Genomic DNA, 27,901 nt, shown 5'->3' with positions numbered 1-27,901 from the left:
TTCAGTCTTTAGGGGGGCTGAAGGGTGGAAGAAAAAGAGAACCCACAAAGCAGCCAATGTGCAGCTAGCATTTTTTGACATTTTATTAACAAACGATAAAGAATGACAGGAAATTATTTGTTGTCACATAATTTTCAAAAGCACTAAGAAATTAGCTTTATTTTTAATAAGGCCCACGTTAAAACAATACATTAGAAGTTTATAAAAAGTGAATTTCCACTATATAGAAACATGAAATCAAAGGTCAGAGGAACATATCTTCAAGCAAATTCTACTCAGATTAGAGGTTTCCACTCCTGAGAGAAAACTTTTGTTCGTTTATCTATTTACTATTTACTTAGTGGTGCAAATTCTGCTACTGAGCCTCACCCCAGCCTTAGGGGAAATTTTCTCCTGGGGGGTTGTCCACAAGGCCTCCCTCCACACGACAGCTATCTTGTCTGTTCCCTTCTTCAGTGGAAAAGCAGGGGCGTGGACACAGAATCACAGGAAACCTGTGACTAGTCAGGTGCAGCCTGACCTCCGAGATCAGTTATCTGAGTTGTTCAAGCCAGGGTGGGTTGTTAATGAAGCTCAAGGGGACCAGGACATCAGGAGGATGCAAGACAGCAGAATACACTCCTCTTCCTCCAGATGTGTGCCAAGAGATCTACCCCTTCCACAAGGCAGAAAGGCTTTCTGAAGAGGGAGCCTGCGTTGCTCAGGAAACCGTACAATACTTCCAGTCTTAGTCTTCCAAATGCAGCTCTTTGACAATAAATCATCTGGTAGGGAAGAAAAAAATACATGCTTTTAATTCCAACAGTAATGTCTTTACATTCCCATGACAAAAGGTTGACCTAACCATCAGGTCAGGTTTCTCAATTCAGACACCTGAGCAGGAGAGCCCTGACCACCAGTGCTGTCTAGAGGCAGAGTTCAGGATCACAGGAAGGAGACTCCTGTCTCCTCAAGTCCTTCCCTTCCCCCATGGGCTCACTGGTGCCTTCAGGTAAGTTCTGTAGGGGTCTTTTGCCTTCAGGATCTGCCTTTTGATGCTCAACGACACTGGGCCTCACGATTGCTCTGGAGACACACCGGTCTTCCTAAATATCTGCCCTTCTATACGTGAGGAGGTGACAGCTGGCCTTGAGAGCAGGGTTTGTTAAGGAGCGCTGGGCAGAGACACTGAGAACATTCTGTGTCATATAAACTCTCTAAAACAAAATACCTACCGTTTGTGTATCACACGCTAAATGCCTGTCAGAATTCGTAACATACATAGAGAGGTCACCCTTGTCTGTGAGAAGCATTTGCCACCCGACCCAAGCAGTACCAAACTGTCGAGTTCTTCGAAGCCTGGGCACACTCCTTCACCCGCTCACCTTCAGCTTGGGTTTCTGATCATGGTCATGTACTTGTCGGGCTCAGCAGCGCTCATCACTGTGGTATAAATTGTGTAGCTGAAATAAGAAGACCAATTCTTATGTATGAGTCACCTTCGCTAACACGATGCTCTCCCGCATCTCCTGGGATGCAGGATAAGGATGCAAAGAGGCAGAATGTTTAAAACATAAACAACCATGAGCTCTAAACTGTCTTTCTTCCTATTTTGAAACGCCACTGAAAGCCAAGTTGGACAACTTCTAAATTCTGATTACTCAAAGCTCATGCTGAGGTAGTGAGTGGCGGTCAGCCCATTTGGGGAACTACCTCTAGCAGAACCACTGCCTATTTGCTTGAAGGGGACTTCACCCCAACTTCTTGCCACAGCTGTCCTTCAGAGCGAACTCAACTTCCTGTGGCTTCCCCTTAGAAGACTATGTAAGACCTCCAGGCCAGAGAAACCCTAGCTCACACACTGCCACGGTCAAGACCACGGGCTAAAAGAGGGAGGAATTATACTTAATAATATCAACAATAATATAAAAACAATACATTTTTTTAATTGTTTTGTCCTGGAACTCACTCTGTAGACAAGGCTGGCCTGGAACTCACAGAGATCCCCCTGCCGGTGCCTCCTAAGACCTGGGCCACCAACACTTGACTAAGAATATTTTTAAAAACCAAAAGAATAGATGCATAAAAAGAGAAACAAAGGTATTTTTAAAAACCAAAAGAATAGATGCAGAGAAACATCTCAGTGAGTGGTCAGCAGGAGGAGGGAGGAAGGAGGAAGAGGAAGAGGAGGAGGAGGGGGAGGAGGAGGGGGAGGAGGAAGAGGGGGAGGAGGAAGAGGGGGAGGAGGAGGAGGAGCTTGAGAGTGGGGAGCAGAAATTTAAAGGTGGCAGAGGCTTTGTCCTAACAGGGACTCATGAGTACTGTCCCTGAGCAGACCATGCAGACCAAGGGGCAAACATGTCACCACCGCCCACCTCCTTCCGCTATCCAGGTCGCCCTGTCCTCTTGGCTTTGGTTTGGTTTTCTTGAATTCCTTACCTAATTGTGATGTTTACCTACCTCTCCTGCTTAAACTAGAACATCTGTCCCCTTTGCTTGGCTCACTATCGCCTCCCTCACGGATATCTCGCAGCCGACCCCACCCTCCGCCCCCATCCCTCCACCCACGGGAGGATGTGTGAGAGGTTGTAACAAGGTAACCCAAAAACAGGCTAAAACCCGGCAGCGCCCCCTCATTCTACTTTGGATCACAGCTCTCCCCTGCTCCCCTCTGCACACAGGTACGCTCATCCGTCAGGGAGTGCCTATCTAGAGACTGGTGCTTATCTAAACTAAGATACTTCGACCAGCTTCTAGGCTTAACCCTGCAGAACCAGTATGGGGACAGTGAGCGGCCAGACCATGCCCTCACCAGGAGGAGCTACTCCGGAAATCTGACTCCATTCTTGCTCTATGTAAATCTAGCCGCCTGCAGTCTCTGGAAGATGAGCTCTGACTCACAGAACCTTTACTTGCCCTGCCCAGCATGCTGATTGAAACTTGTCTCTCTGTTTTCCCCTAGTACTCTCGGCTCTTTAACTGGCATGTAGGAGTGGCTGGGCTGGCTTTTGGAGGCTGATAGTTCCAGGGCTTTTGGTCTGAAACTCAGTTACCTGGCCTCAGTAACATTTTTCCTGGTGAAAGTGAAGGGATATGCTGAACATGCAACTTACTTGTTATAAACAGGAAACACGGATAAAACCTGCATAGGAAAAAAGTCAGATTATGTATAAGAATATAACCACGGGCTTAGCAGGTAAAGGAGCTTGCTGCCAAGCCTGAAGATCTGAGTTCAATCCCTGGAACCCGCATGGTAGAAAGAGAAAACCAATTCCCATAAATTGTTCTTTCACACACACACACACACACACACACACACTTTATATAAAAAAGAATATAACCACTTAACACTTCAATGTATCTTAGGATAACTCAGCCCCTGTCCTTTTTTTTTTTAAAAAAAGATTTATTTATTTATTATGTATAAGCACACTGTCGCTGTCTTCAGACACACCAGAAGAGGGCATCAGATCCCATTACAGATGGTTGTGAGCCACCATGTGATTGCTGGGATTTGAACTCAGGACTTCTGGTAGAGCAGCCAGTGCACTCAAACGCTGAGCCATCTCTCCAGCCCTTGCCCTTTCTTTTTTTAAAACAACGAACATATTAAAGCTATGTTTATTTCTCTTACTATGAAGACAAACTTAGGTGAAGGCAGATACCCTAATCTATCTAGAACCAAATTCAGAAAACGTCATGTGGCTTTTTAAAAACGCTTTCAACAGTATAGAACTTTTGCTGCAACATTTTTCCTGATTTCAGAAGAGGTTTACACCCCAGGTAAGGTAAGCATTGAAAGAGTTACCTGGAAGAGGGTCTCCAGACTGAGGTGAGCTTGCCCTGTGGCATTTAGGGCTTTGATGGCTGGTGTCCTACAAGAACAATGGGCAACAGTCACCAGGTGCGTATGGAAACCCCGAGTCTCATCAGATGTCATTTCGAGAGGCACAGCGCAAGGCCCAGACTCTCCTCAAAACAGATTCCAGCTCCTAAGCGCCCTTCCTGTTGGGTCCCACTGAAGTGGGGTTCGTTCTGCTAGACCCCCTCAACCTGATGCTCAAGAAAACTGAGGCAGTTGCTGCAGAAATCAACTACTGTCAAACGTGTGGGACAATAGAGATTAGTGAGGTACACTCATGTCCTGCAGCCAGATGATTCGTGGTGTCTCTACGTCAGAAAGAGCGATGTAAGCCCTCGTGTCAGAAGGCTAATTGACTATGGCTTATGGGAAATGATTTCTTTCCAAATAAAGCCTTCCGACTGTAGTCCATCAGTCAGCCCCTCTCTTGCACCTATAGGTAGATGAGCAAAGGCCCCAGGGGCCCCACAGAATCAGTGGTGGGGTTCATGATAGGACCAGTGCTCCTTGACTCCAAGCCAGAGCTAACCTTATCCCTCCAGCCAACACCAACCACCATGAAATTTCCCTCCCCGCCCCCCAGCTCCTCCACACCATCCAGACCTTGGGGAGAGGCCAGGTGTAATTTCTGGAAGGAGATGGCACCTAGAGGTCTCTCCTTTCCCTGGTGTAGGAAGGGAGAACAAAAGAACAAAGAGTCTACCTTCGGTCATCCCTCTTGGGCACAGGCTCCCAGTGGTCATAATTGGTCTCGACTCGGAACCACCTGCGGCAGAGCACATTAACTTGTCTTATCCAGGGACGACTGTTAAATATAAAAATAACCCCTACTTCAGCAAATAAAAATTTGATAAAGAGACTGTGATTCTACGCACGCTCCATTCAGAGGGTCAAGAGGCCAAATGTCCGCGGGGCCACCTCTGTCCCTGGTGATGACTACTCCCTCCTGGGGCGATGTACCCCCAACGATGTAATACACATCAGCAATGAGGGGAGTCTTGGCCAGCGTGTAAACGGCCGCTTCGAAGTCTTCGGACTCAGTCAGGGTCTAAAGAAAAAGATAAAGCGGTACCAGCAACCTCATCCAAGGGAAAGGACCGTGTTGCAGAACACACATTCCAGAGTGTAACCTCCTTATGCTAAGTCAGGCTGTAACCTGTAACTCTTCTGGCTTTATCCCGTTGTCATGGGGACTCCTAAGGGGAGAACAAAACAACTGTGACAAACTCCTCAGCTTTGGCTAAGGAACATCTCTAGCAGACCACACCTCCTATTCATTGTTCTCCCTAGCCACTGTGTGAGCTCTGCTCTGTACTAGACTGGAGGATGTTACAATAAAGACATCAACAGGCAACGGTGAAGTAATGACAGAAGAAGCCACAGCAGGGAGCTCATCTTAAGCACAAGAGCTCAAGGACCAAGAGACAAACAGGAGTCACACGGGGTGGGGTGGTTGTGGGACTGAGTTCCAGGCCAATGGAGTCAACTGGCAATGGCTTGGAATTGTGGCATGGCGCCATTAGAATGAGGAGACAGACTAAGTCTATGAAGTCTGAGGCAAGCAGTGAAGGGGGTCATTTTCCAACTCCCCCCTTCTGTTTGGGCTCCTTTGCTAAACGGAGCGGCCAAGAACCCTCTGCATTGGGACCCTCCCACCCCTCCACCATCACGACCACTCCTGGTCACTTTCTGAGAGGAAGACATTTTGCAGACGCCATCCTATTAAGACACAGAGAAGTATGAGGATAGGAAAGGGGGCAAATGACAGGACAATTCAGGAGCTAGGGTCACCAAAGGCTCTCTCAACAAGGCACGTAAGTCCCCGAGACCCTGACAAGGCATTGTGAGTTCCCCAGCCTACTACACATTGCTGGAAAGATGAGATATCTTTTTTTTTTCTTTTTTTTTTCGGAGCTGGGGACTGAACCCAGGACCTTGTGCTTGCTAGGCAAGCGCTCTACCACTGAGCTAAATCCCCAACCCAAGATGAGATATCTTTATTACTCTTTTCGCACTTATCCCGTGTGTCTTCTCTGTGTCTCCATTTACCCCTTCCTTTTCTCTTTACTCTTGCTTTAAAGCAGCCCCATGCCTCTGCACGGATCAGAGCTGAGCTGGGTACGAATCACACCGGATTCTTGTCTCTATCCCAATAGGACAGAGCTGGTTAAAACCTGTCCTCGTTACTGCTAAGCAGTCTCCTGCTTTATCCTCGATGTTTACTACGGAAACACAGATGCGTCTGGGAACACTCAAACACTTCTTCTTAGGGGACAGCGATCGATCGATCGATCGTGTGAGGGAGGCGAAGCCGCAGTGTGGTCACTCTGTGTAGACGGGCTCAGGAGCAGGGCAGAGTCCACACTATAGGTTACTCACTTTGCGGATAAGCCAGCTGATGGGCGAGTGTCCCAAGGAAAGCGCAGCAATCATGTTCTCCCACCACCAGCCTTTGTCTGCGTGCATAAAGAAGCGTCAATCAGCCCAAGGTCCAAAACCATGCGCAGGAAAAATAATCTTATTAATCAAGTTTTTAAATGACGTTTATTTACATCCTTCGTTTTACTGTGGACTTAGGTGAGGGTGAGCGCATGCCACAGCATGCACGTGGGTGTAGAGGACGGCTTGCAAGAATCGGTTTCCTTCTTCCACCGTGTGGGCCCCGGGCATGAAACTCAGAGCCTCAGACTTGGCGTTTACCAGCTGAGTCACGCAGCTGCCACCATTCACAAAATTTGTTTTCTTCCTAATATTATAATTTAATCTAATGTGTGAAAGAAATTTTAGCTAATGAAGAGTGATTTTACTAGTTAGTGTCCAGCTTTCAAAGGCCTGAATTTCCTCCTTTTATATATATATATATATATGTATATGTATATATATGTATGTATATATATATGTATATATATGTATGTATGTATATATGTATGTATATATATAGTGTATGTGTGTGTGTGTGTGTGTGTGTGTGTGTGTGTGTGTGTGTGTGTGGTGGGTTATGTGCATGTGCCCATGTGCACAGTCTATGTGTGGAGATAATGAAAGGACAGCTTGAGGGAAGTTCTCCCTCCTTCCATCTGGGTCCCAAGGACCAAGGATCCAGTTCACTAGGCTCAACAAGAAGTGCCTTTGCTGGCTGAGCCATCTTGGTGGCCCCAAGCCTGAGGGACACTCGATCATAAAAACATCATATACACAAGTGAACGTTTATATTCATACAATGACTATAGATCGCTTCTAATAAACAAAGGTGTGCAGATAGTCACCGATTTTTCTTTTTCCTCTTTTCTTTCTTTTTATTTTTTGAGGTAGGATCTTCCTAGATAGTCCAAGGCAGACTCTAACTGGATACTCTTCTGCCTCAGCCTACAGGTGTTGAGTACAGAGGTGTGCCACCAGGCTTCGCTTCCCTCAGGTTTTGAAAACAGAATCTTTTGTGTCTGATACAACAGTGATTGTGTTAGATAAAATCATGAAATAATTATATCTCGGGCAAGATTAAATTTTATTCCTTTCAAGGGAACCTGCTCAACAGAGATTATGAAGGTTAGTGAACTTGTCCTTCTGCGGTAGCTTATAGCTTTGGTTGTGAGTCTAGACTTTAACAGTTGAGCCATCTCTCCAGTCATTTCTGACCCAGCTTTAGCAAGTTTAAATATGACAGCAGTTCATCAAATTTGTACATTACAGACCAACTCAGTTACTTAAAATTGCCCATATTCTCACAATCACTTTAACAAACATCTTAATTCACAAGGCAATGGAATCAAAGCCTGTCAAAGCCCGTCATTTAAGTACACATATACATCTGCAGCCATCACACTTAAAAACACCTCTTAGCCTTGTCATGTTGTGGCTGGAAGTCAGATTCATTCCTGACTGATGTGAATAAATACACATGGATAAAACACTGAATGCTGTAGATGAGAGAGAGAGGAAGAAAGGGGGGAAGGGAGGGAGGGAGAGAGAGAAAAGAGAGGAAGGGAGGGAAGGAGGAAGGGAGAAAGAGAGAGAGAAGAGAGGGAGGAAAGGAGGTAAGGAGGGAGAGAGGGAGGGAGGAAGGCAGGGAAGGAGAGAGAGAGAGAGAGAGAGAGAGAGAGAGAGAGACCTATCAATGAGTCAATGACAGCATGATGCTAGTCAGGGGTCATCGGATGAGGAATGTAATAGACATACTCTTTGCTCTCCTCACTAAGCCCCTAGGTTACCTCTCACTAAGCTGCAAGATGTCGCCTCTCTCTGGCTTTCCACATATTATAGAATGGAACAATGTTGCCTTGAGGTTTGGGCAATGACTCAGAGTTGTTAGCAAACAGAACGATTCAACTGACTGAGCCTGAGAAATGTCTCTTCCATCCATTAGCCACCATTTCATTTTGTAGCCTCAGTTTCCAGCTCTGTATCCTGTCCATACAGGTCTCCAGGACTGGCTCTGCCTGCTTCCGTGAGGAAATGTTTGAGTGCCTGCGTGTTAAATCGAGGAGGTTCATAAATGTTGCTTGTGGACAGGAAAATGGGATGAATTCAATAGCATCCACTGTGTTCTTCCGACTTTACCTTAACCCAGCACAGTTCAGTCTCTACTGAGAAGCCAAAGTAAGGGTCAAACATAAACCAGGTCTAGGCATGGTGGTGCTTTTGCAATCCCAGCATTTAGGAGGCTGACACGAGAGGATCCCAGTAGTGTGTATGTGTGTGTGTGTGTGTGTGTGTGTGTGTGTGTGTGTGTGTGTGTGAGAGAGAGAGAGAGACAGAGACACAGAGACAGAGACACAGAGAGACAGAGGCAGAGACAGAGAGAGAGATAGAGACAGAGAGACAGAGACAGACACACATACAGAGAGAGAAAGAGAGAGAGAGAGAGAGAGAGAGAGAGAGAGAGAGAGAGAGAGCTGTTCACTCTGTCCTAGAATTCTCCTACAGCTTCTTCTATTATGGTTAAAAGTGCAGACACTCACTATGGCCACCATCTCCTCAGCATCTCTGATGTCCTCCCTGCCTCGACTGCACAGACTGTCTCATTTCTGTGACGTACCCACAGTGACACCGGTGGTCTTTTCCGTGACTTTCAGACCACCCAGATGATCTCCTCTGGCCTCTGTAGACCCAGACTGGGATCCCAAGGGTGGGGGAAGGCCTGTCCCCCCAGACCTCTGTGCTTTTGGTTCTAACCAGCACCCGAGCTCACCCTCAGCTCTCACAGGCTACTTTCTGTCTCCCCTCACTAAGTGAAAGTCTCTGGCACTGGAAGGTTCCTTTCCAGATTCTGCTGGTTGAGCCAGTGAGGTATGTACCCGGAAAACCTCAAGGATTTGGTTTAAAATGCTCAAGAGTTTGTTTTAATTACCTCGTTCATCACCAGAAATTGTAAACTTGTGGGGACTTTGACCTGTCCACAGTCCTACATAGCCAACAAAAGTGGTCGCCGTGAATACAATCTGAAAGTGGGAAAGAAAAGATATTACTTTACCACCCAACAGAATATATGCTGAAATCACTTAATTTCCTTGCAGTCTCCAGCATTTTTTGTTAGTTAGTTAGTTAGTTAGTTTGTTTGTTAGTTAGTTAGTTGTTAGGTGTTAGTTGTTGAGACAAGGCTTTACTATGTAGGACAGGGTAGCCTGGAACTTGCTATGTTGGCCAAGCTGGCCTTGAACTCACAGAGATCTGCTTACCTCTGCCTCTCCTGAGTGCTGGGATTAAAAGTGTTTGCCACCATACCTAGTCTCCTGGATTTTCTTTTTAAAAAAGAGGTTTGAACATAATAGAATGAAACTCTGGAACAGCATTCTAGAACAAAAGTTCTTAGCCAAGTTGGGGGAAGTATCAAAGGACAGATTTAGCAAATAAAATAGATGGGTATCTGTCTGTCTGTCTATCAATCAATCATCTATCTACCTATCTATCTCTCTATTTATCTATCTATCTATCTAGAGTTTTTAAGATAGGGTTTTCCTGTGTAGGCCTGGCTGTCCTGGAACTCACCAGGCTGGTCTCAAACTCAGAGATGGGCCTGCTTCTGCCTCCCAAGTGCTGGGACTAAATGTGTGTACCCTCATGCCTGGCTCTCCAAACTGCTTCTTAGTAAACGTGCTTGGCAGGACAAGAAGTAATGATAGTGCCTGTGACTTTCTCAGAGGACCTCGCTGGTCCTTGTACACGAGTGACGGTGGTTACAGACAGACGACTTAGGACACCATCCACAATGTCGCTATGCAGGAGTCATGGTAGTTACCAGACTCTGCTCAGTCAGACTCCTGAAAAACTTAACATAACTGATTGCTTCTAGCCCTTTGCATTCTGTGTGTCTTACTTTCAGTTAGACTTCCATACTAAACGTAGCAAATGGGGCCTGACTGAAAACTTGTTTGGAGCTCATGACGAGAGACACTCTACAGGTACGCTCTGTGGAATTAAGGACGTGCAAGCTCTGTGGGGGGACCAAGTGGAGCAGCTTACCAGGAAGAGCCACTTGCAGTGTAAATGCTTTAAAAGCCACCCTACATCCAGCTTTTGCTTAACCCTATGTTCATCACGGTAACAAGTCACAGCTGCAGTGGCTGAAAGATACCTCGGGCAACAGTCTTTGTTCATTAAAGGGAGAATCCAGAAGGTGCACAGTCTGTATTGTTAATAAAAGCTAACTAATATCTCTTGTTTGTTTGTTTGTTTGTTTTCAAGACAGGGTTTCTCTGTGTAACAGCCCTGGCTGTCCTGGAATTCACTTGGTAAATGAGGCTGGCCTCAAACTCACAGAGATCCACCTGCCTCTACCTCCCAAGTGCTGGGGTTCAAGGCATACATCATCACCACAGTCCAGCTTGGCTGATTAAGCTTTTTATATTCCGAGAAGTTAAATAAACCTAGAGTCGTGTTATTTTTATTTTTAAGACAGTATCAAAGTTAGATGTGGTGATGTATGACTTTAATCCCAACACCCTGCACCTAGGAGGCAGAGGAAGACAGGTATCTGTGAGTTTGAGGCCAGTCTTGTCTACACAGTGAGTTTCAGGACAGTCAGGGCTACAGAGAGGGACCCTATCTCACTAACAAAACCAAACCAAACTTAATATTAAACTAATAACCTTGCTTACAGGGCTATTCAGACTCAATCCACTTGGCTCTGAAATTAGCTTAGGGTGATTGAACTGTGTGGAAGAAGGCGTTGGTTTCCTAAACGACTTTTCCCCTAGACTTCCGGAGTTCCCCCTTGAAGGCCCCACATCTTCCTGAGTGCCTCGTTGAAGACCCCTCCCCCATTCACAGGAGTGCAATGGGAGCACATTGACCCAGCCATCGAAACTGAGGAGATGGCTCTGTGGTTAAAAACATACACCTCGGGCTAGAGAGATGTCTCAGTGGTTAAGAGCACCCAACTGCTCTTCTAGAGGTTATGAGTTCAATTCCCAGCAACCACATGGTGGCTCACAGCCATCTGTAAAGAGATCTGATCCCCTCTTCTGGTGTATCTGAAGACAGCTACAGTGTGTACTTATATATAATAAATAAATAAATAAATCTTAAAAAAAAAATACACCACTCTTGCAAAGGACCAGAGTTTAGGTCCCATAAAAACCTACAGTAGAGTTACAAAGAAACAACTTAAAACAAACGAACAGGGCTGGAGAGATGGCTCAGAGGTTAAGAGCACCGACTGCTCTCCCAGAGGTCCTGAGTTCAAATCCCAGCAACCACATGGTGGCTCACAACCATCTGTAATGGGATCTGATGCCCTCTTCTGGTGTGTCTGAAGACAATGACAGTGTACTCACAGACATGAAATAAATAAATCTTTAAAAACAAAACAAAACAAAAAAAAAAAAAAACCACCATCACCACCAAAAACAACCCACAAAGCTCTTTTAGGGGCTCAGTAGTTCAGAGCGTTTGCTGCTCTTCCAGAGGACATGGGTTCAGTTCCAGCCGCACATGTTGGCTCACGGTTGATTTCAACTCCAGTGCTATGGGGTCTATCTCCCTCCTCTGGCCTCTGAGGGCACTTGTACACACGTGGGGCACCCAGTCGCCCAGACACACAGATAAAATAATAAAATCAAATAAACCTAAAACCTCTTTACAATGCAACCATAGGGGAAAACAAAAGGAATCCAAAAAGTCCCGCAATCCTCTGTCACATCGTTCACACCATCCCCCTCAGTCCTGAGGGGACACACCCTCACTCCCAAGGAGGCAGGAACGGAGTTAGTGAACCAAAGCCACACTTTGCTTGCAGTCATTGTTCAGAGAAGCTGTAAGGTATCTTTCTTTGCAGTTCTGCACTTAATCTCTATATAAATAAATGTACTTCCCAGCCAGCTCTTCAAGGCGGTTAACATAAACCCTTGTCCCCTGATGCTTACAATCTATGGCTGAGCGACGGCCCCTGGGAATAGCAGGGGCTGAGGTCAGCTCTCGCCTTACATGGCTCCACTCCTACATGGTGTAGGGCACATGAGTCTGTTAGGCCTGGTGTGTTTCTGCTAAGCCATCTCTCCAGCCCTGTACAGCCTGCTCTGAATTTAGCAAAAGACATTTTCTTTCTTTCTTTTTTTTCTTTTGTTTTTTTTTTTTGTACAAAAACAACACCCAGGTGTAAGCTGCATGGATTTGGGAACGGTCACCTAAGCACCATAAACAAAGCCACGGCACAGACTATTCCCGTGGGATCTCCAGCGCAAGCAGGAGCTAATGAAGCAACAGCCATGGGATAAATACTTCAGGTTAACTACATTTAGTTCTTGGACACTAAGAATATTTCCTCATTATAGAGCATAGAAAGACACAAAGCAGTCAACTGACATAGCCATTCCATTACTCCGTCGTGATATTTTAGCAGATCTCCTCTAAGAATCAATTAGGGGGTCTGCAGAGAAGGCAGCAGTTACAGGCACTCACTGCTCTTGCAGAGGTCCTGGGTCTGGTTTGGAGAACCTACTGAAGGCAGCTCACTGTAACCCCCATTCCGAGGGACCTGTGCCCGCTTCTGGCTTCTCCAGATTCCTGTATGCACGTGGTCTCACACATTTACACTTAAAATAAAAAATAAATAAGCAAATATGTAATTTTTTTTAAAAAAAGAACCAATTATGGGTTTGTACTACCACTGTTACCGCATGCAAATGTTCTTTTGAAGTGAACGACAAGAAAAAAAACATTGTCGATTAATGTCAAAGTAAGGGAACAAACCCGAGAAAGGAGAAACGTTCATTAAATATTTCTGTATTGCTTGAATCTTTTATGAGCGAAAGGTTTTCTCTATCAGGTGACCAAAGGAGTATTCAGCAAATATGCTTTATTATTGCTGAATCAACGCAAAATGCGAAGAACAAAGAGAGTATATAACCCTTGTCCTTAAGGCCCAAACCAGGCTCCTTTCTGTTGCTCGGCACCATACACTCTGCGCATCCCATCACCACTGATCAAAGCTGCTCTCTAGGCGTTTCCAGTCACGTGACTATAGTCCCCAGGAGTGCCTGATGCCGTGGAGGTCAAAGGGTGCAACAAATCCCCTGGAATTGGAATTATGAGTGGTTTTCAGGCACCATGTAGGTGCTGGAACTGAACCCAGGTCCTATGCAAGAGCGGCCAGTGTCCTTAGCCACGGCCACCCCAGGATTTAGCCACCGTTTATCCAGACCTACGAGCTTTACACAGAGGACTTCATTTAATCATAACAGCCATTTCCATGAAGCAAACGTTAACGTCTCTGAGCTGGAGCCTGCGGAACTGGACTGAGACACTTTCTAAGTCCAGCTTTGCATGGTTTTGAGGATCCAAACTCTGGTCCTCACACTTGCGCGGCAAGTACTTCATCCCCTGAGCCATCTCCCCCAGCCTGCTGTTTGGCTCTTTCCGGGAGAAGAACCTAAGTTAGCAGGCCTGGCAAAGGATTCTTATTCCAGATGAAATGCCCTGCCGATTTCTGTATCTCATTCGCTGGGTTGTTCCTGCCACTGACCTCTCTCTGCAAGTTGTGCGCATGGCTATTCCTACCCCTGATCTCTGCATGTTGTGCGCATGCCTGTTCCGGATCTCTGTCGCGCGCATTGCTGTACCTGCCCGTTCTTTACAAACTGCACGTCTGCTGTCAGCTTTCGTAAGGCATTTCCAAAAGGATAGTCCAGGTTCCGGCCATGGTAAATACGGCCTTGGGAGTCTTGGGCCACAATACTGGTGCAGAATCTGAGCAAAGGAAAAGCCCAACATGAATGAAAGCAACCAAAAACAAAGACAGTGAGATTTCTGTCTTTAAAATAAACCCTCAAAGCATCAGGTTTTCTTGCTTACCGCTGGCATAAATGCTATAATATACTCTTGTACGAGAATATGGAACTACAGTTCCTGCTGGAAAATACAATTGGACAGAATGCAACTGATATGGATATACCAAACGAGAGTTTCATCTTCCCCCATGTCCCGTGTGAATGCGGGGCACAGCTAGATAGACCGCTGAACTCTGTTCATCTCTCTGCTTGCTGGTACGTTACCTATTAACACGTTATCATATAACCCAATTAGCTAGCCCAGGCTACCCTGTCCGGTAATGCATCGTTAGAGCAAACATGTGCACGTGTGCACACACACACAAACACACACATGAAAAGGAACTCCAGGCTGGGCATAGTGACAGAAGTCTTTAAACCCAGAACTTGGAAAGCAGAGGCAGGTAGATTTCTTTGAACTTGAGGGGCCTGGTCTACAAAGACAGTTTTCAGCCCAGACAGGGCAATCCTGTCATAAAATCAATCAATCAATTTTTTTTTTAAGATTTATTTATTTTATGTGAGTACACTGTAGCAGTCTTCAGACACAACAGAAGAGGGCATCGGATCCCATTATAGATGGTTGTGAGCCACCATGTGGTTGCTGGGATTTGAACTCAGGACCTCTGGAAGAGCAGTCAGTGCTCTTAACCCCTGAGCCATCTCTCCAGCCCATCAATCAATCTTTTAAACAAACTTTTTTCTATTACTGATTTTCTGTAATGATTCAAGATTACTTTTAAAAAGTTTTAAATTAATTTTTTAAATTTAATTTTTAAATAATGTTACTTTTATAATTAGGAAAAAACAAGTATTACCTCACTGGTTTGTCTAAAGAAGAAAACTTGGGGGGCTGGAGAGATGGCTCAGCAGGTTAAGACCACTGACTGCTCTTCCAGAGGTCCTGAGTTCAAATCCCAGCAATCACATGGTGGCTCACAACCATCTGTAATGGGGTCTGATGCCCTCTTCTGCTGTGTCTGAAGACAGCTACAGTGTACTCATATATAATAAATAAATAAATCGAAGAAGAAGGAGGAGGAGGAGGAGGAGAGGAGGGGAAGGAGGAGAAGAGGAGGGGAAGGGGGAGGGGGAAGGGGGAAGGAGGAGGAGGAAGGGGAAAGGAGAGAACACTTGTCGAGGTTTCAACTCTTAAGGTTTCTGATCTTGACCTGGAAGGCTCTCTTAGGGTTGGGAAGCCAGGTAAGTTTGTGAGTGGTTAACATTTGTAGAAGTGCTCTTAAAACTGATATTTTCTAAATGGTGGCAAGGTGAGCACCTTTGCCAAATCTTCTCTGGGCGCGCCCCGGCACTCGTCATCTAGACCAGACTTGCCTCAGACTCAGAGGGTTTCCTGCCTCTTTGTCCCAAGTGCCAGGATCAAAAAGGCACGCACCGCCATTCCTGGTGTGCAAATCTTTCAATGTGACCTCTCCTGCAGGAGCACAGGGGACAAGGACACGCCTCTGCTTTGGGAGAGGTACTTTGGGCATGGAGAGACTTGTGGTGAGCAGCCTTGGAACTCACCAGCAAGCGACCCCTCAGAGGCTTGGTTTCCACATCATCACACAGAAAATCCCACCTTCCCCACAGGGCTGTGCTTCGACTCAGTACTGCAGAGTTAGTGCTCTCCCACAACCAGCCTTCAGGCCTGAGAGCAGAGCCCTTCCTACTTGAACCAGAAGGCGCTTTAAAAAGAAAATGAGGCAATTTAAGGAACACCTGAATCTGAGACACAACATTAGACTCATTTCACTGGAATGCTCGCTTTAATCTGCTCCCGTCTCGGACTCAGTGAGAGATGCTCTATGGTTTTTCTCATTTACTAAGCCACAAAAGAGGACACAGTTGGAGGTGGGGGAACAGGATGGTAGGGGGTTACCTGAGTCCCCTTTGAGCATGTGAGTTTAGCAGTGGCTCCTTTCCCAGGGTAAAGCAATTAAAATACTTCTTAGGAACTGTGCTCCTCTGAGGTGGGGAAGTTGCCACAGTTTGTTATTCCAAGAACTTCCCCTCCATCTCTTTAAAAAAATATTTTTAATTAATTAATTAATTTTTTGAGAGAGAGAGAGATAGATAGATAGATAGATAGGAGGTTTTTGTGTAACAACTCTGGCTGTCCTGGAACTTGCTTTGTAGACAAGACCTGCCTTGAAGTCATAGAGTTCAAGCGCCTGCCTCTGCCTCCTAAATGTTGGAATTAAAGGCCTGAGCAACACCTGAGCAGCACCTCTGGGCTGCCCCTCCTTCTTCTTAAGGTAGCCAGAAGCTATAAGCACCTACTGGACACAGGCTATAGCACTCCCATAGACCAAGCACTGTGGAAGCTGAGGCAGCAGGATCAACAGGAGGAGGCCAGTCTCAGTTACACAGGCCGACCCTGACTCAGAAAACAAACAAAGCAATCATCTGGAAGGCAGAAACAAACCTAGGTGGCCCTCTCTTCACCCAGGCCCTGTGGCTGAATCCACAAACGTTTAAGGACCCTCCTGCACTCTGCCTAGGATCAAACTTTCACATCGACACTGGTGTAGGGCGCCTGGCATAGTCCTCTGTGACCTTGGCCCTGGCGAAAGCAGGCTCTCGAAGAGCAGTGTGAGAAAGAGCTCGGTGAGGATCACACCAAAGGCTAAGGAGAGCCTCACATTAACAAAAGGTGAGCCCACTGCAGGGCCATAGTGTGTATGAAGAATATAGTTCCAAAACCATTTTGGACAGTGCATTTTGAGCAGGGTTTTTGGAGGGTGTAGGTAGATTTGCACCTATTTGTAACAAGTGGATGCCAACATGCCAGAGGACACCGATCTCAGGCAAACAGGGCTTCTTTATCGAACACGAGCCCCACCCCCACCCCCACCCCCATCCCCGCAAGACTGCTGGATCAGGGATGCAGTCTTAACTCGGGAGCTAAGCTGCGACCACCAGCCAGAATCCTACAGAGCTTCTAAGCCTGAAATCCGTCTTGTCTTAACTTTTCTACCAAGAGGTCCATGTCAAGTAGAACGTCAATTCCCAGGGAGGTCTTGGGAACTTAAACTTTATTCCATCCCTACTCAAAATGGAAGTCTTATTCTACATAGCTTCTTATATTGGTGCAGGTGTCTTTTTTTATGGGAGGGTCCACTTCCGGAGCAATTTGTAAAGGCAAGAAACTGTGAGAGCTCACACGTAAGTGCAGTAAGTAAGTGCTGGGCGGTTGGTTCCGGTCCAAGCTTATTGTGGCTGTCTGTACAAAGCAGTTCTAACTGACCTCCATTGTGATTGGTTTCCAAGAACACCAAGGCACAGAGCCTACCAGAATCTGCAACCAGCTCGGGCAGGAGAGTTTCCTAGTAACGGCTCCTGAGAAAGTTTCCTTATACATTAGTAACTACAGAATGGCTGACTAGACACGCAACAGTTCCTAGGCCTTAAGGGTTTGGAAAGTGAGACGCCATCTAGATCGGTGACAAGATAAAAGGAAGCTTGGGTAGAGCAGCCACTTCACTCTGAAAGTCCACGAGGCTCATGCTGCTCTGATTTCCCTGGGGAGTCAGAGACCTAAGGTGACTTCCAAAGTGCAGACAGTATCTTGTCTAATCTCAAGGCAAACATAGCTCCTCCACTCACTGTGGGTGGCGCAAGTCCCCGATAGGTGACGATTAATTGACTTTAATCCATCCTAGCTAGGGATACTTACGCGGAAGCCTCATAGGCCAAGTTGACCAAGACACCCTCTGCCAGGCTGAGGTTGAGGTAGTCACATATGCCGCGGATCTCGGAGGTGAAGGGCTGAGGCAGGAAGCTCTCCACCTTCTGCACGATTTCTCCGATCATCTCTAGTATCCACTGGGGAACCCTGTCTCTAGAAACGAAAGAGCGCGAAGCTCGTTTCTCCTCTCAGAGCATGGCCCGTGACGTGTGTGAAGGAGGGGAGAGGAATGTTGAGAATATAGATTATTTTCAGAGCTGAAGCACTGCGCTGTGCCGCTCCATTCCTAGCGTCCTAACTGGAGGGAATAAACCTGGCACGGGAGTGCAGGGCTTTAATCCCAGCTACTCAGGAGGCTGAGACAGGAGGATTGTAAGGAAGAGCAACATATGTTTCACAGCGAGATTTTCTTTCTTTGTTTTTTTCTCCCATCATAACATTTCTATTCATTATTTAGGAATTTCATACAATGCATCCCGATCACACGCTTCCTATTTCCTCTCGGGTTCACCCTCCCTCTTGCCCCCACCCCCCCTCAAAAACAAAACAAAACAAACCACCAAATCCAATTTATGTCCATATACTCATTGGGGTATAGTCGAAGTCCCAGCGAGACTTTCGAAATGAAAATTATAAGGGCTGAGATACACCCAATGGAGAGCAATCACCACCACCTCCAGTGCCAACCACCATGAAAGAGGAGGAAAGCCAACAAGCTTGGTCCGGGATGAGGAGGCTCGTGGGCTGCATGCCCTACGCTGTACCTTAGCATACTGGGTGACACCTTGTGCGTTATCATAACTTGTGGTGACGCGCGCGCCACCGGAGACCCCCCCCCCGAACTGGAGAGCCGAACCCCCCTTGCTGTGTCAGCCATCCGTTGGGCGCTGCACAGAACAGTGGGGAGGACGGCGGTGCTGCGGTGAGAGGGCAGGGGTGCAGCACCGGGGAAAGAGCGGAGCTTGACTGCAAGTTCACCGGACTTGTCCCGCGCTCACCCAATAACCTGCGCCACCGCGGCGCGCACGAAGTCTGGGTCGTAGTGCTGCAGCATCGGCAGCCAGCGCAGCTCCGGGGCCGCGTCCAGACTGACGTTGAAGAGAGGCGGAGTGCCAGGGGCGGTCGCCCACAGCCAGGGATCCGACAGCGACAGCAGCAGCAACAGAGCCAGCGCCAGGTGTGCCCCATGGCACGCGGCCCGGATGGCTGGGGTCCCCATGGCTCGGGCTGCTGAGGTCACTACCTGACCAATGAGCTTTTGTAGTGTTGGAGAAGCGGAGTGGAAGTATTGGGGCGGTGCTAGCACCGAAGGCGGGGCCTGCGTTAGGTCGCTCCACCCGGTCAGAAACCCAAGCACTGACACGGCCTCCTGCCCCAGAGGGATGGGACCGGCCTCTCACTCACAGCTAGAAGCAATGTAACACCTCTGTGGGCTAAGAGTGTGAGCTTTGATGTGTATGTAGTATGTAGTATGTAGTATGTAGTATGTAAAAGGCTAGGAGTGGATGTAGTTAATAACTGTGCTACGTGTAGGACCAGGCCTCACCAGCACCTGCCAGACTATCCCAGACTCCAGAGCAGTTTCTCAGTCAGTATCCTTAGGGAAGATATCACACGTACTTTGTAGTTTGGTGACCAAGACCACACGATCCTGCCCAAGGCCCTTAAGATGCTTTAAACTTTAAGATCTTAAGATTGAGATCATTGTTACCAGGAAGCGTCTTTTCCCCAAAAGTGTGCTGTACTTAAACGCCTAAAGAATACACTGCCTAGTGTCACACTGTTTGAACCAGCACCAGCGAACTGGCTGGTTCTGTGTCAACTTGACTCAAGCTAGAGTCGTCAGAGGAGGACCCTCAGCTGAGAGAATGCCTCTATGAAATCTATCTGTAAGGCAGTTTCTCAATTAGCAATCAATGGGAGAGAGCCCAGCCCTTGTGTGGGTGGTGCTGATCCTGGGTTCTACAAGAAAGCAAGCTGAAGGAGGAAGGCATGCGGAGGGAGCTAGTAAGCAGCACCCTTCCATGGCCTCTGCATCGGCTCCGGCTTCCGGCTTCCGGCCCCGCTTGAATTCCTGTCCTGACTTCCTCCAATGATGGACTATGATCTGGAAGTGTAGGCCAAACGGGATGGTTTGTGTGTGCTCCGCCCAGGGAGTGGCATGATTAGAAAGTGTGGCCCGGTTGGAGTAGGTGTGACCTTGTTGGAGTAGGCGTGTCAATGTGTTTGTGGGCTTTAAGACCCTCATCCTAGCTGCCTGGAAGCCAGTCTTCTGCTAGCAGCCTTCAGGTGAAGATGCAGATCTCTCAAGCTCCTCCTGCACCAGGCCTGCCTGGATGCTGCCATGTTCCTGCCTTGATGATAATGGACTGAACCTCTGAACCTGTAAGCCAGCCCCAATTAAATGTTGTCCTGATAAGAGTTGCCTTGGCCCTGGTGTCTGTTCACAGCAGTAAAACCCTAACTAAGACAACCAAATAAACCTTTTCCTCCCCAACTTGCTTTTTGGTCATGGTGTTTTGTCACAGCAATAAAAACCCTAAGTAAGACAACTGGCTACTGAGTGGAGCTGAACTCCACAAGGTTCCTTCTTGCCTGACACAGATTGTTTCACTGCTGTCGCATTTGCAGAGACCCCCACATGACTCTAAACAACAGAAGCTTTTAACAGAAAAAATAATAAATTATGAAAGATTGAATAAAGAATGCAACATGTGAAAAAGATGGGAAATTCATTTATGAAGAATTTAATGCACAGCTGGAGAGACAACCCACTTGGAGCCCACCTGCCACACAGACTTGAAGACCTCAACTTGGGTCCAGCACCCATGTGAAAAGCCAGGCCTGAGATCCCAGTGTCAGGGAGGCAGAGACCGAAGGACCCCAGGCCAGTCCACCCCAACGGCTCTTGCTGAGAAGGAACTAAACTGCACATTCGGTTTATCCAAATCAGTGAGCATCATGTCCAGTGAGAGAGCAACCCTGCCTCAGAAAAAGGCGGCAGAAAGTAACAAAGACACCCAATGTCAACCTCTAAACTCCACGTGCACACATACACATGTGAACCCTACCCCCTACACCACAACACACACAGAAGCTAATGCTGAGTTACAGTCAGCAAAAGTATAAATTGATTCTTTATGAAAAATTTTATGATACTAAATACTGTGCTGAACACACACAAATGTGCACGCTTACACACACACACACACACACACACTCACACACACATACACAACCCCTAAGATTGAGGGAGGGGTCATGGTGAGCGCTTCAGTTCCACTCTTTGGTTCTCTTCTTATACTGAATTTCCTGTAAGGCAGGCTCTCCATAGGTAGTACATAGCCCAGGCTGGCCCCACCCTCCTGTTCCTCCCACTTGAGCCCCGTGTACTGGGATTACAGGTGTGCACCTTGATGCCAGCCTCTCCTGCTTTCACTTAAAAAAAAGAAAAAAGGTCAGGACATCAACATTGGATTGGTAAATGTGCTCATTATGTATGTTAAAAAGTCATGGTTATAGGATGTTTTTATCTTTTAAAAAGAGGAAGGTCCAAGTGCCCTTGAAACAGGAAGCTGGGGCGAAAGTCTTTACTCCTAATTTCCTTCCCGAGTGATTCCTCTAAACTTCCGCCTTCGCAGCCTTTTCTAGAATGGCAGTTCCCGTTGTGCCCTTTGGCTCTACGACTTGACTCAATTTCCTTTTAAGGCCCCTTTGGTGCTGATGTAGAACCAGCCGGCCCACCCCACAGCCACTCACTGAGACGGAACTAGAGCTGGTTCTGAGAATGACGCTTTGTATAAATGTGGACCATACAAGTTACCAAAATGTCTAAAGCAGAGAAAGAGAAGCCACTCAGACACGTCCTCTCCACTCACATCCAGCGGCCATTTTCACATGGACATTTTATTTATAAAAGAAACACCATGACTGTTCCCTCAAGGGAACAGTGTCATTTAAAGTGTGACTTGCTATCTTACCAGTACTCTGCCTACAAAGAGCTCTCTTAAGACGTTGTAGTATGGGCTGGAGAGATGGCTCAGTGGTTAAGAGCACTGACTGCTTTTCCAGAGGTCCCGAGTTCAATTTCCAGCAACCACCTATGGTGGCTTACAGCTATCTGAAATATGGATCCCACGCCCTCTTCTGGTGTGTCTGAAGACAGCAACATTGTAACCACATACATGAAATAAATAAGTCTTAAAAAAAAACTTTGTAGAGTATATATATATATATATATATATATATATATATATATACACATACTCTCATACATTTAAAAATTAAAATTAAGATATGCTTAAGCTTCTTTGCATTCTGGATTAATTTTCCCATATTGCCATATGAGTTGATGAAGACACCAGTGTCCTCTGTGCCATTAAGGGCTTTGGGGGATGGGCTGGGGGGATAGCTCAGTGGGTAAAGCGTGAGGACCCAAGTTCAAATCCCCAGCAACTCTTCCTCCCCTACACATGTTCCTGCCTGCATTCTCAGAGCTAGGGTGACAGGTGAGGGAGAGAGCAACAGGTAGATTTCAGGGACCCATTAGCTGTCCAGCCTAGGCAACCAGTGAGCTTCAGTTTCAGAGAAAGACTTCCTCAAAGACTCCAGGTCTAGTGCACACATACACAGGACCTTGTGATTCCGGTTTTGAGACAGAGCCGCGCTACCTGGAACTTGCTTCATAGACCGAGCAGGCTTTGGATTTACAGTCTATGCTCCAGAGCCTGCCTTTCTTCCATCACCTGGGAACCAAGTTGCCAAATGCATACCACTGACTACCGTGGGCTCCACACTGTGCGTGCTTCCTGCTTAGTTGAACACAGTGATGGGTTTGTAATGTTTGCTAAGTGTGTCCTTAGTGCTGTGACACCTTTTTTAAGTGGGGTCCTGTGTACCCCCATCAGGTTCCAAACTTGCTTCCTTGTTGGGAACACGGGTGTGCATAGCCATACCTGCTCTTGTGTGGTACTGGGAATTCACACACACACACTCACGCACGCACGCACGCACGCACACGCAATCGCGCATGCGCACGGACCTGTGTTCAGATGCTGCGGTGAAGCACAGAGACACTGCTTAGGGGCTGGGAAAACGCAGTCTAAGATGTGGGAGGCTGAGGCTGGACTTCCCTGACTTCCCTGGCTGCAGTCAGTGCTGGAAATCCACACAGAGGCCTCAGGAATGAAGGGAGGGCCTGCGATGAGGAGCCTGGGACCGGGAGCTCCCAAACTCCTGGACATCCGGGGCCTCTGGGCCATGGGGAGTTGGGAACAGAGTTGGGGCCTGAGGGCCAAGGATGATGAGCCGTGGGGGGGGGGGGGAGGATGGGAACTCCAGCTTAGCTCACTGGTAATTGTCCTTAGCGTGGCGGCAGTTGTCCGGGCTCACAGAGGCCTTCTGCTGGAGGCTTAGTTTGTAGCTCCATGCTCCATGTTTATCCATACGGTTTATTGGTTGTTCATCGTGGAAAATGGGTGCACACCTCCTTCTCAGGGTGGACCAGAGATTAAATACCTTTTGCAGGAAGCAATGGCAGGGAAGGGAAGCTTATTGGCTAAACCCTCAGGGCCTCTAGATATCTCATTAGCATGGAGAACTCTGACCACAGGTCATATTTCTTATGTGGGAAGTGTGACACGTGATCTGGGCCAGGAATCTAGTAGGCAGCAGGGAGATGCCTCCCGTCTCAGGTGCGTGCCTGGGTGCTGGGGTCTCGGACCCACTCAACCTTACCAAGTTTCCTGGCACAGTCCACTGTCCCACACATTTACATATGTTATATTTGTACATATAGTACATGCATATATATTACATATTATATAGACATGCTGCTTTAAAAATATTTTATATTACTAGTATATATACCTCCTGTGTATGTTTTGAGACAGGGTGTGTGTAGTCCAGGCTGGCCTTTAAATTCTCCATCCCTTCAACCTCAGCCTGTGAGTATTGGGATTATAGGAGGTATCACACATCCAGCTTGTCTCTTAGTTTAAAATAATGTCCACTAACAATTGTAACTTTGTGTCCACTAACAATTGTTACTTTGTGTTCACTGACAATTGTTGCCTGGACATGAAATGTTCCCTACAGCCTCACAAGCTGGTGGTGGTATTTTTGGAGCTGAGGATTTTAGGAAGGGGGGGGGCAGGGATCCTGGGCTTCAGGCTTTGGTTCTGCCCTCTGGTCCCTGGAGATGAGGAGTCTTTTTTTTTTTTCTTTTCTTTTCTTTTTTTCAGAGCTGGGGACCAAACCCAGGGCCTTGCGCTTGCTAGGCAAATGCTCTACCACTGAGCTAAATCCCCAACCCCGGAGATGAGGAGTCTTAAGTCACACACTGGCACCAGGGAGCTGCCTTCTGCCATGCCTCTCTCCACAAAGGGTGCATCCCTTCACACTGGGAGTCAAAGTTTTTCCTAAGTTGCTTCTTGCCAGGTATTTGGTCACAGCAAAAAGAATGTAACCAATATTCCACCTAACCGTAGTGCCAAACATTGTCCACAGTTTAGAGATGCTGTACCTGTTCTTGTCATTTACAGTATGTTGTGGTGACCACTTCTCCTGAAGCTGTGTCAGACGCCAACCATGTCCCATTTACCTCCTGATAGCTAGAAAGCAGCCCGGTTCTGTTGGGATAACTGTACAGTCAGAGGTCAAGAGCCCTCCTTCCCACCTCTTAGGAAGGGTGGCCTACCTCTGGTAGGCTGCAGGAGGAATTCCATGGGCTGGTCTCCTAGGAAAAGGAGTTACAGTCGAGGCAAAAGCACTGAGAAATCAACATGGCTGGACCAGCATTTGTAGCCAGAGACCAGCCTCAGCATCCTGTGGCCGACAAAACGGTTTGTCCACAGCTAGACTTATGGAAGACACACTCTCTTATTTGGTTAGGATACTTAAAATAGCTTTTCTGTTACCTGCAGGGAAACGAACACTGATGCATGATGCATGTTTTCCTATAACAGCTCAAAGAAAGTGCAGCTCTTGCCCACACTGGATCGTTGTCTTTGAGGGGAAGCTTATGACTCTTGTGCAAACTGTAGTCCATTTTTAAAAAGAACCATGTTAATAGCACTTTAAAAAAATAGGGTACTGGATCCCCTGGAGTCACAGCAGCTGTTAAGCCACCATGTGGGTGCTGGGAGTCACACAAATTGAGCCAGCTCTCCAGCCCCTGGCTAATGGTACTCTGGACCACATTGTGTATTGCTGGCAGGAACCAGACAGGGTCTTATAGGATGTTTCTAGACACCGGGAAGCCAGGGGCTGGATGAGGAGGGGAGACAAGCATCTCTGAACACTTAAATCCCACTGTGCCTTGGGGTTGACAGTGCAGGCCTGTTCAGGCCTGAAGCATAGCTTGGTGGTAGGTCACTCACTTCCACATCACAGGGGTCCTTGGCCCGATCCTGGCACCATGGGGGGAGGGGGATTCTTCCTTCTAATTATGAAGAAACTTCACAAGGATGACTTGCCACATACCTTTATTTCTCACCTCAGCTTTGTCTTTTGGTTTCTTATACAAAGTAGGCACACACTGGTAAAGACTCAGAAAGTAGAAAGAAACACAACTTATACGTGATCCCAGCACCAACCCCCTAATATTGGGCACATTTTCTGGATGGTTTTTAGGACTGCTTACATGTACACTGGATTACGCTACAAATCGTTTTCAAACTTTAACCAGGTATACGCTGAGCTGAGATTGATGAAACCACAGGCAGAATCTGCAGGAGGAAATGACACACAGACAGCCGCATACAGACAGGCGCTGCGCTGTTTAACTGCGCACTCTCGGCTTTCCTTGGTATCTTTATCCAGTGAAAACCAGAGACGACAGGAACGGCTTGCTTGTGGAGCTCTGACCTGACCTAGAGTTCCAGCTGCTGCCAGCTTTCTCTTTTGGTCAAGCTCTCTCTACTCGCCCTCATTTCTTATCCCCACCCCACCCCCGAGACCCAAGCCAGGGTTTTACTGTCCTGATGTGTAGCCCAGGCTGCCCTCAACCCAGAGCATCCTCCTGCCCTACCTCACTCTCCCATCCTCCTGCCCTGCCTCGCTCTCCCAAGTGCCAGGGTTACAGGTGTGGGTCACCATGCCTGGTACAGCTGTCTTAAAGCTCAAGAAATACATTCCAAAACCACGCAGAGACCAGAGGAGACAATATTATCGAAACAGAGTTTTAAAATATGTTACATTAAATAGCTTAACACGATACTCAGAACAATTAAATGTTTTAGTGAAACTAAAATTTCAATGTGATATTCTATATACATTATAAATTTTCAACAAACTAGAAAAGAAAAACAAAATTTGTATTAACTGTAACATATAAAAATACCAACACCATGTCGACTTGACCACCGGACTCAGGAACTGTTTTCTGCAGTGCTGCCCCGCCCACCATGTGCATGCCCTGTGATACAATGTGAATACTGGGTGTCTTGGGAAGTGACTGGTCCCCGATAATGCTCAGCTACATCTTCACACATCATGTTTCCTTCAATGGACTCAAAGTTTCAACATGACACAAAGACAGCCACAAACATGTAGCAGTTTTTATAGACCATGGACATTTAATGTGATTTTACACTAGCTGCCTGAACATTGGGTTGATGGTTCAAATAAGCAACTGTAACTATCAGGATAAAAGAAGGAAAATACTCCCCAAACACAATTTACTAGAGAGCAGTAGGCTGTATAACATTTACACACAGAAACAAACCTTGGCGGGCAGGGGCTCATCCACACGTTAAATGGCTGTTGTGCCCTCTACGTTACAGGCCACACTTAGCACCAGGGATGCAGCAGAGTGCGTGAGACTGTCCAGTGTGGTTCTTTACAGTGAAATTTGCCAATGCCACACAGGTGACGTGCTGGTATTCTGGATTTATATGCCAAGCACTGGGAATGACCCCTAGCAGCCTAGAAACTGGCCATGGTAGTGTGTTTCTAAAACCCCAGCAGCTCACACAGCAGATCTGCCCTGAGTCTGCAGCTGCTTTCGGACCTGATGCATAAGCGACACCCGTGAAGAACACAGGAAGAAAACGAAGGGACAGTTTAAGGCCTCACATATACAAATTTGCACTGGGCACTTCCTCCACAGCTGTGCTTGGCAAGGCTGATGGGCAATCCCCTAACAGTGACCTGGGGCACCGGAGGGGAAAGTGAGGGATAAACAAACAAACTGAAGTGGATCTCAGAAGCTGAAGGTATCGTGGAAGGGAAGGCAAACACCAGTAGCTGCTCTCCAGCTGAGGGGCAGACGTTGCCCTTTCCTCTAATCCCAAAGGGGAACACTTTCTCATGACGAGATTACCTAAGAAATCTGAGGCAAAAGGCATCAAAGTCTTTCTAAACCCAGCAGCCGGCATGCAGACTGGGTGTTGCAATGGATTCAAATGTGGCAGTAACAGCACACACCACTGTACACAGCCATCTGACTACTAACAACCTGTAAGCTTTGGTTGAGAACGAGGCAAGGGAACTAGCTGGTCGGCCATTGAAAAAGAGGCACTTGGCTGGGGAAGCTCAGTGGCAGAGAACCCGTGAGGGTTAGCATGAGGCCCCCGGGTTCATCTCCAGCACAGCAAAAACAAAACAAAACCCCAACAGCAACAGGCAGCAGAGAACCAGCCACTCAAACGACAGCTCGCAGACGCCTTCTGTTCTCTAGCTTAGGCTGCCCTGGACTAACTCAGTGTCAAGCTGCTTATAAACTCATAAGCCCTGAGTGTGGGACTGTGGGTGTGCACCACCACACCCTGCTAGGCATTCCAAAATCACTACTTAGACTTAAGGCAATTAAAAAAAAAAATGAGGCCTTAGCCAAAACTCTTTACATTTAAAAAAAAAAAAAAAAAGTAGTGCTCACCCGTCTACCGGATCTGTACAGCAGGAGCCTGTTTGAGCAGGGAAGCCTATTTACAAGTAAGAACCTCTTACTCTTGTAACACTGTCCTGATTGAGGAGCACGAGTAACTCCCATCCCTGCAATGAGTCCAGGAGCCCCAGTGAGCCAGGACTGTGGACTAGCTGCTACAAGGGAACTATTTACAGCTCACTAGTGACACCATATGTACACCTACCCTCAGTCAAGGGCTA

General features: G+C 47.1%; 1 protein-coding gene across 2 annotated transcripts; it reads right to left on the bottom strand.

The window, feature by feature from the left end:
• Nucleotides 1–59: 59 nt before the first annotated feature.
• Naaa (N-acylethanolamine acid amidase) lies at nucleotides 60–19,046 on the bottom strand. Of its 2 annotated transcripts, NM_001010967.2 has the most exon segments (11): nucleotides 60–764; nucleotides 1,365–1,442; nucleotides 3,093–3,121; nucleotides 3,788–3,854; nucleotides 4,545–4,607; nucleotides 4,717–4,889; nucleotides 6,221–6,297; nucleotides 9,189–9,279; nucleotides 13,897–14,023; nucleotides 17,783–17,947; nucleotides 18,793–19,030. In NM_001010967.2, coding segments are annotated over 10 exon segments (1,089 nt in total). In that variant the 5' UTR covers nucleotides 19,014–19,030; the 3' UTR covers nucleotides 60–764; nucleotides 1,365–1,366.
• Nucleotides 19,047–27,901: the final 8,855 nt, after the last annotated feature.

Source organism: Rattus norvegicus, chromosome 14 (assembly GCF_021556685.1).
Source record: "Rattus norvegicus strain SHRSP/BbbUtx chromosome 14, alternate assembly SHRSP_T2T, whole genome shotgun sequence".
In the NCBI taxonomy this organism is placed as follows: Eukaryota; Metazoa; Chordata; class Mammalia; order Rodentia; family Muridae; genus Rattus; species Rattus norvegicus.
The sequence above is the reverse complement of the archived record's forward strand: the minus strand, read 5'-3'. Positions and strand labels throughout refer to the sequence as shown.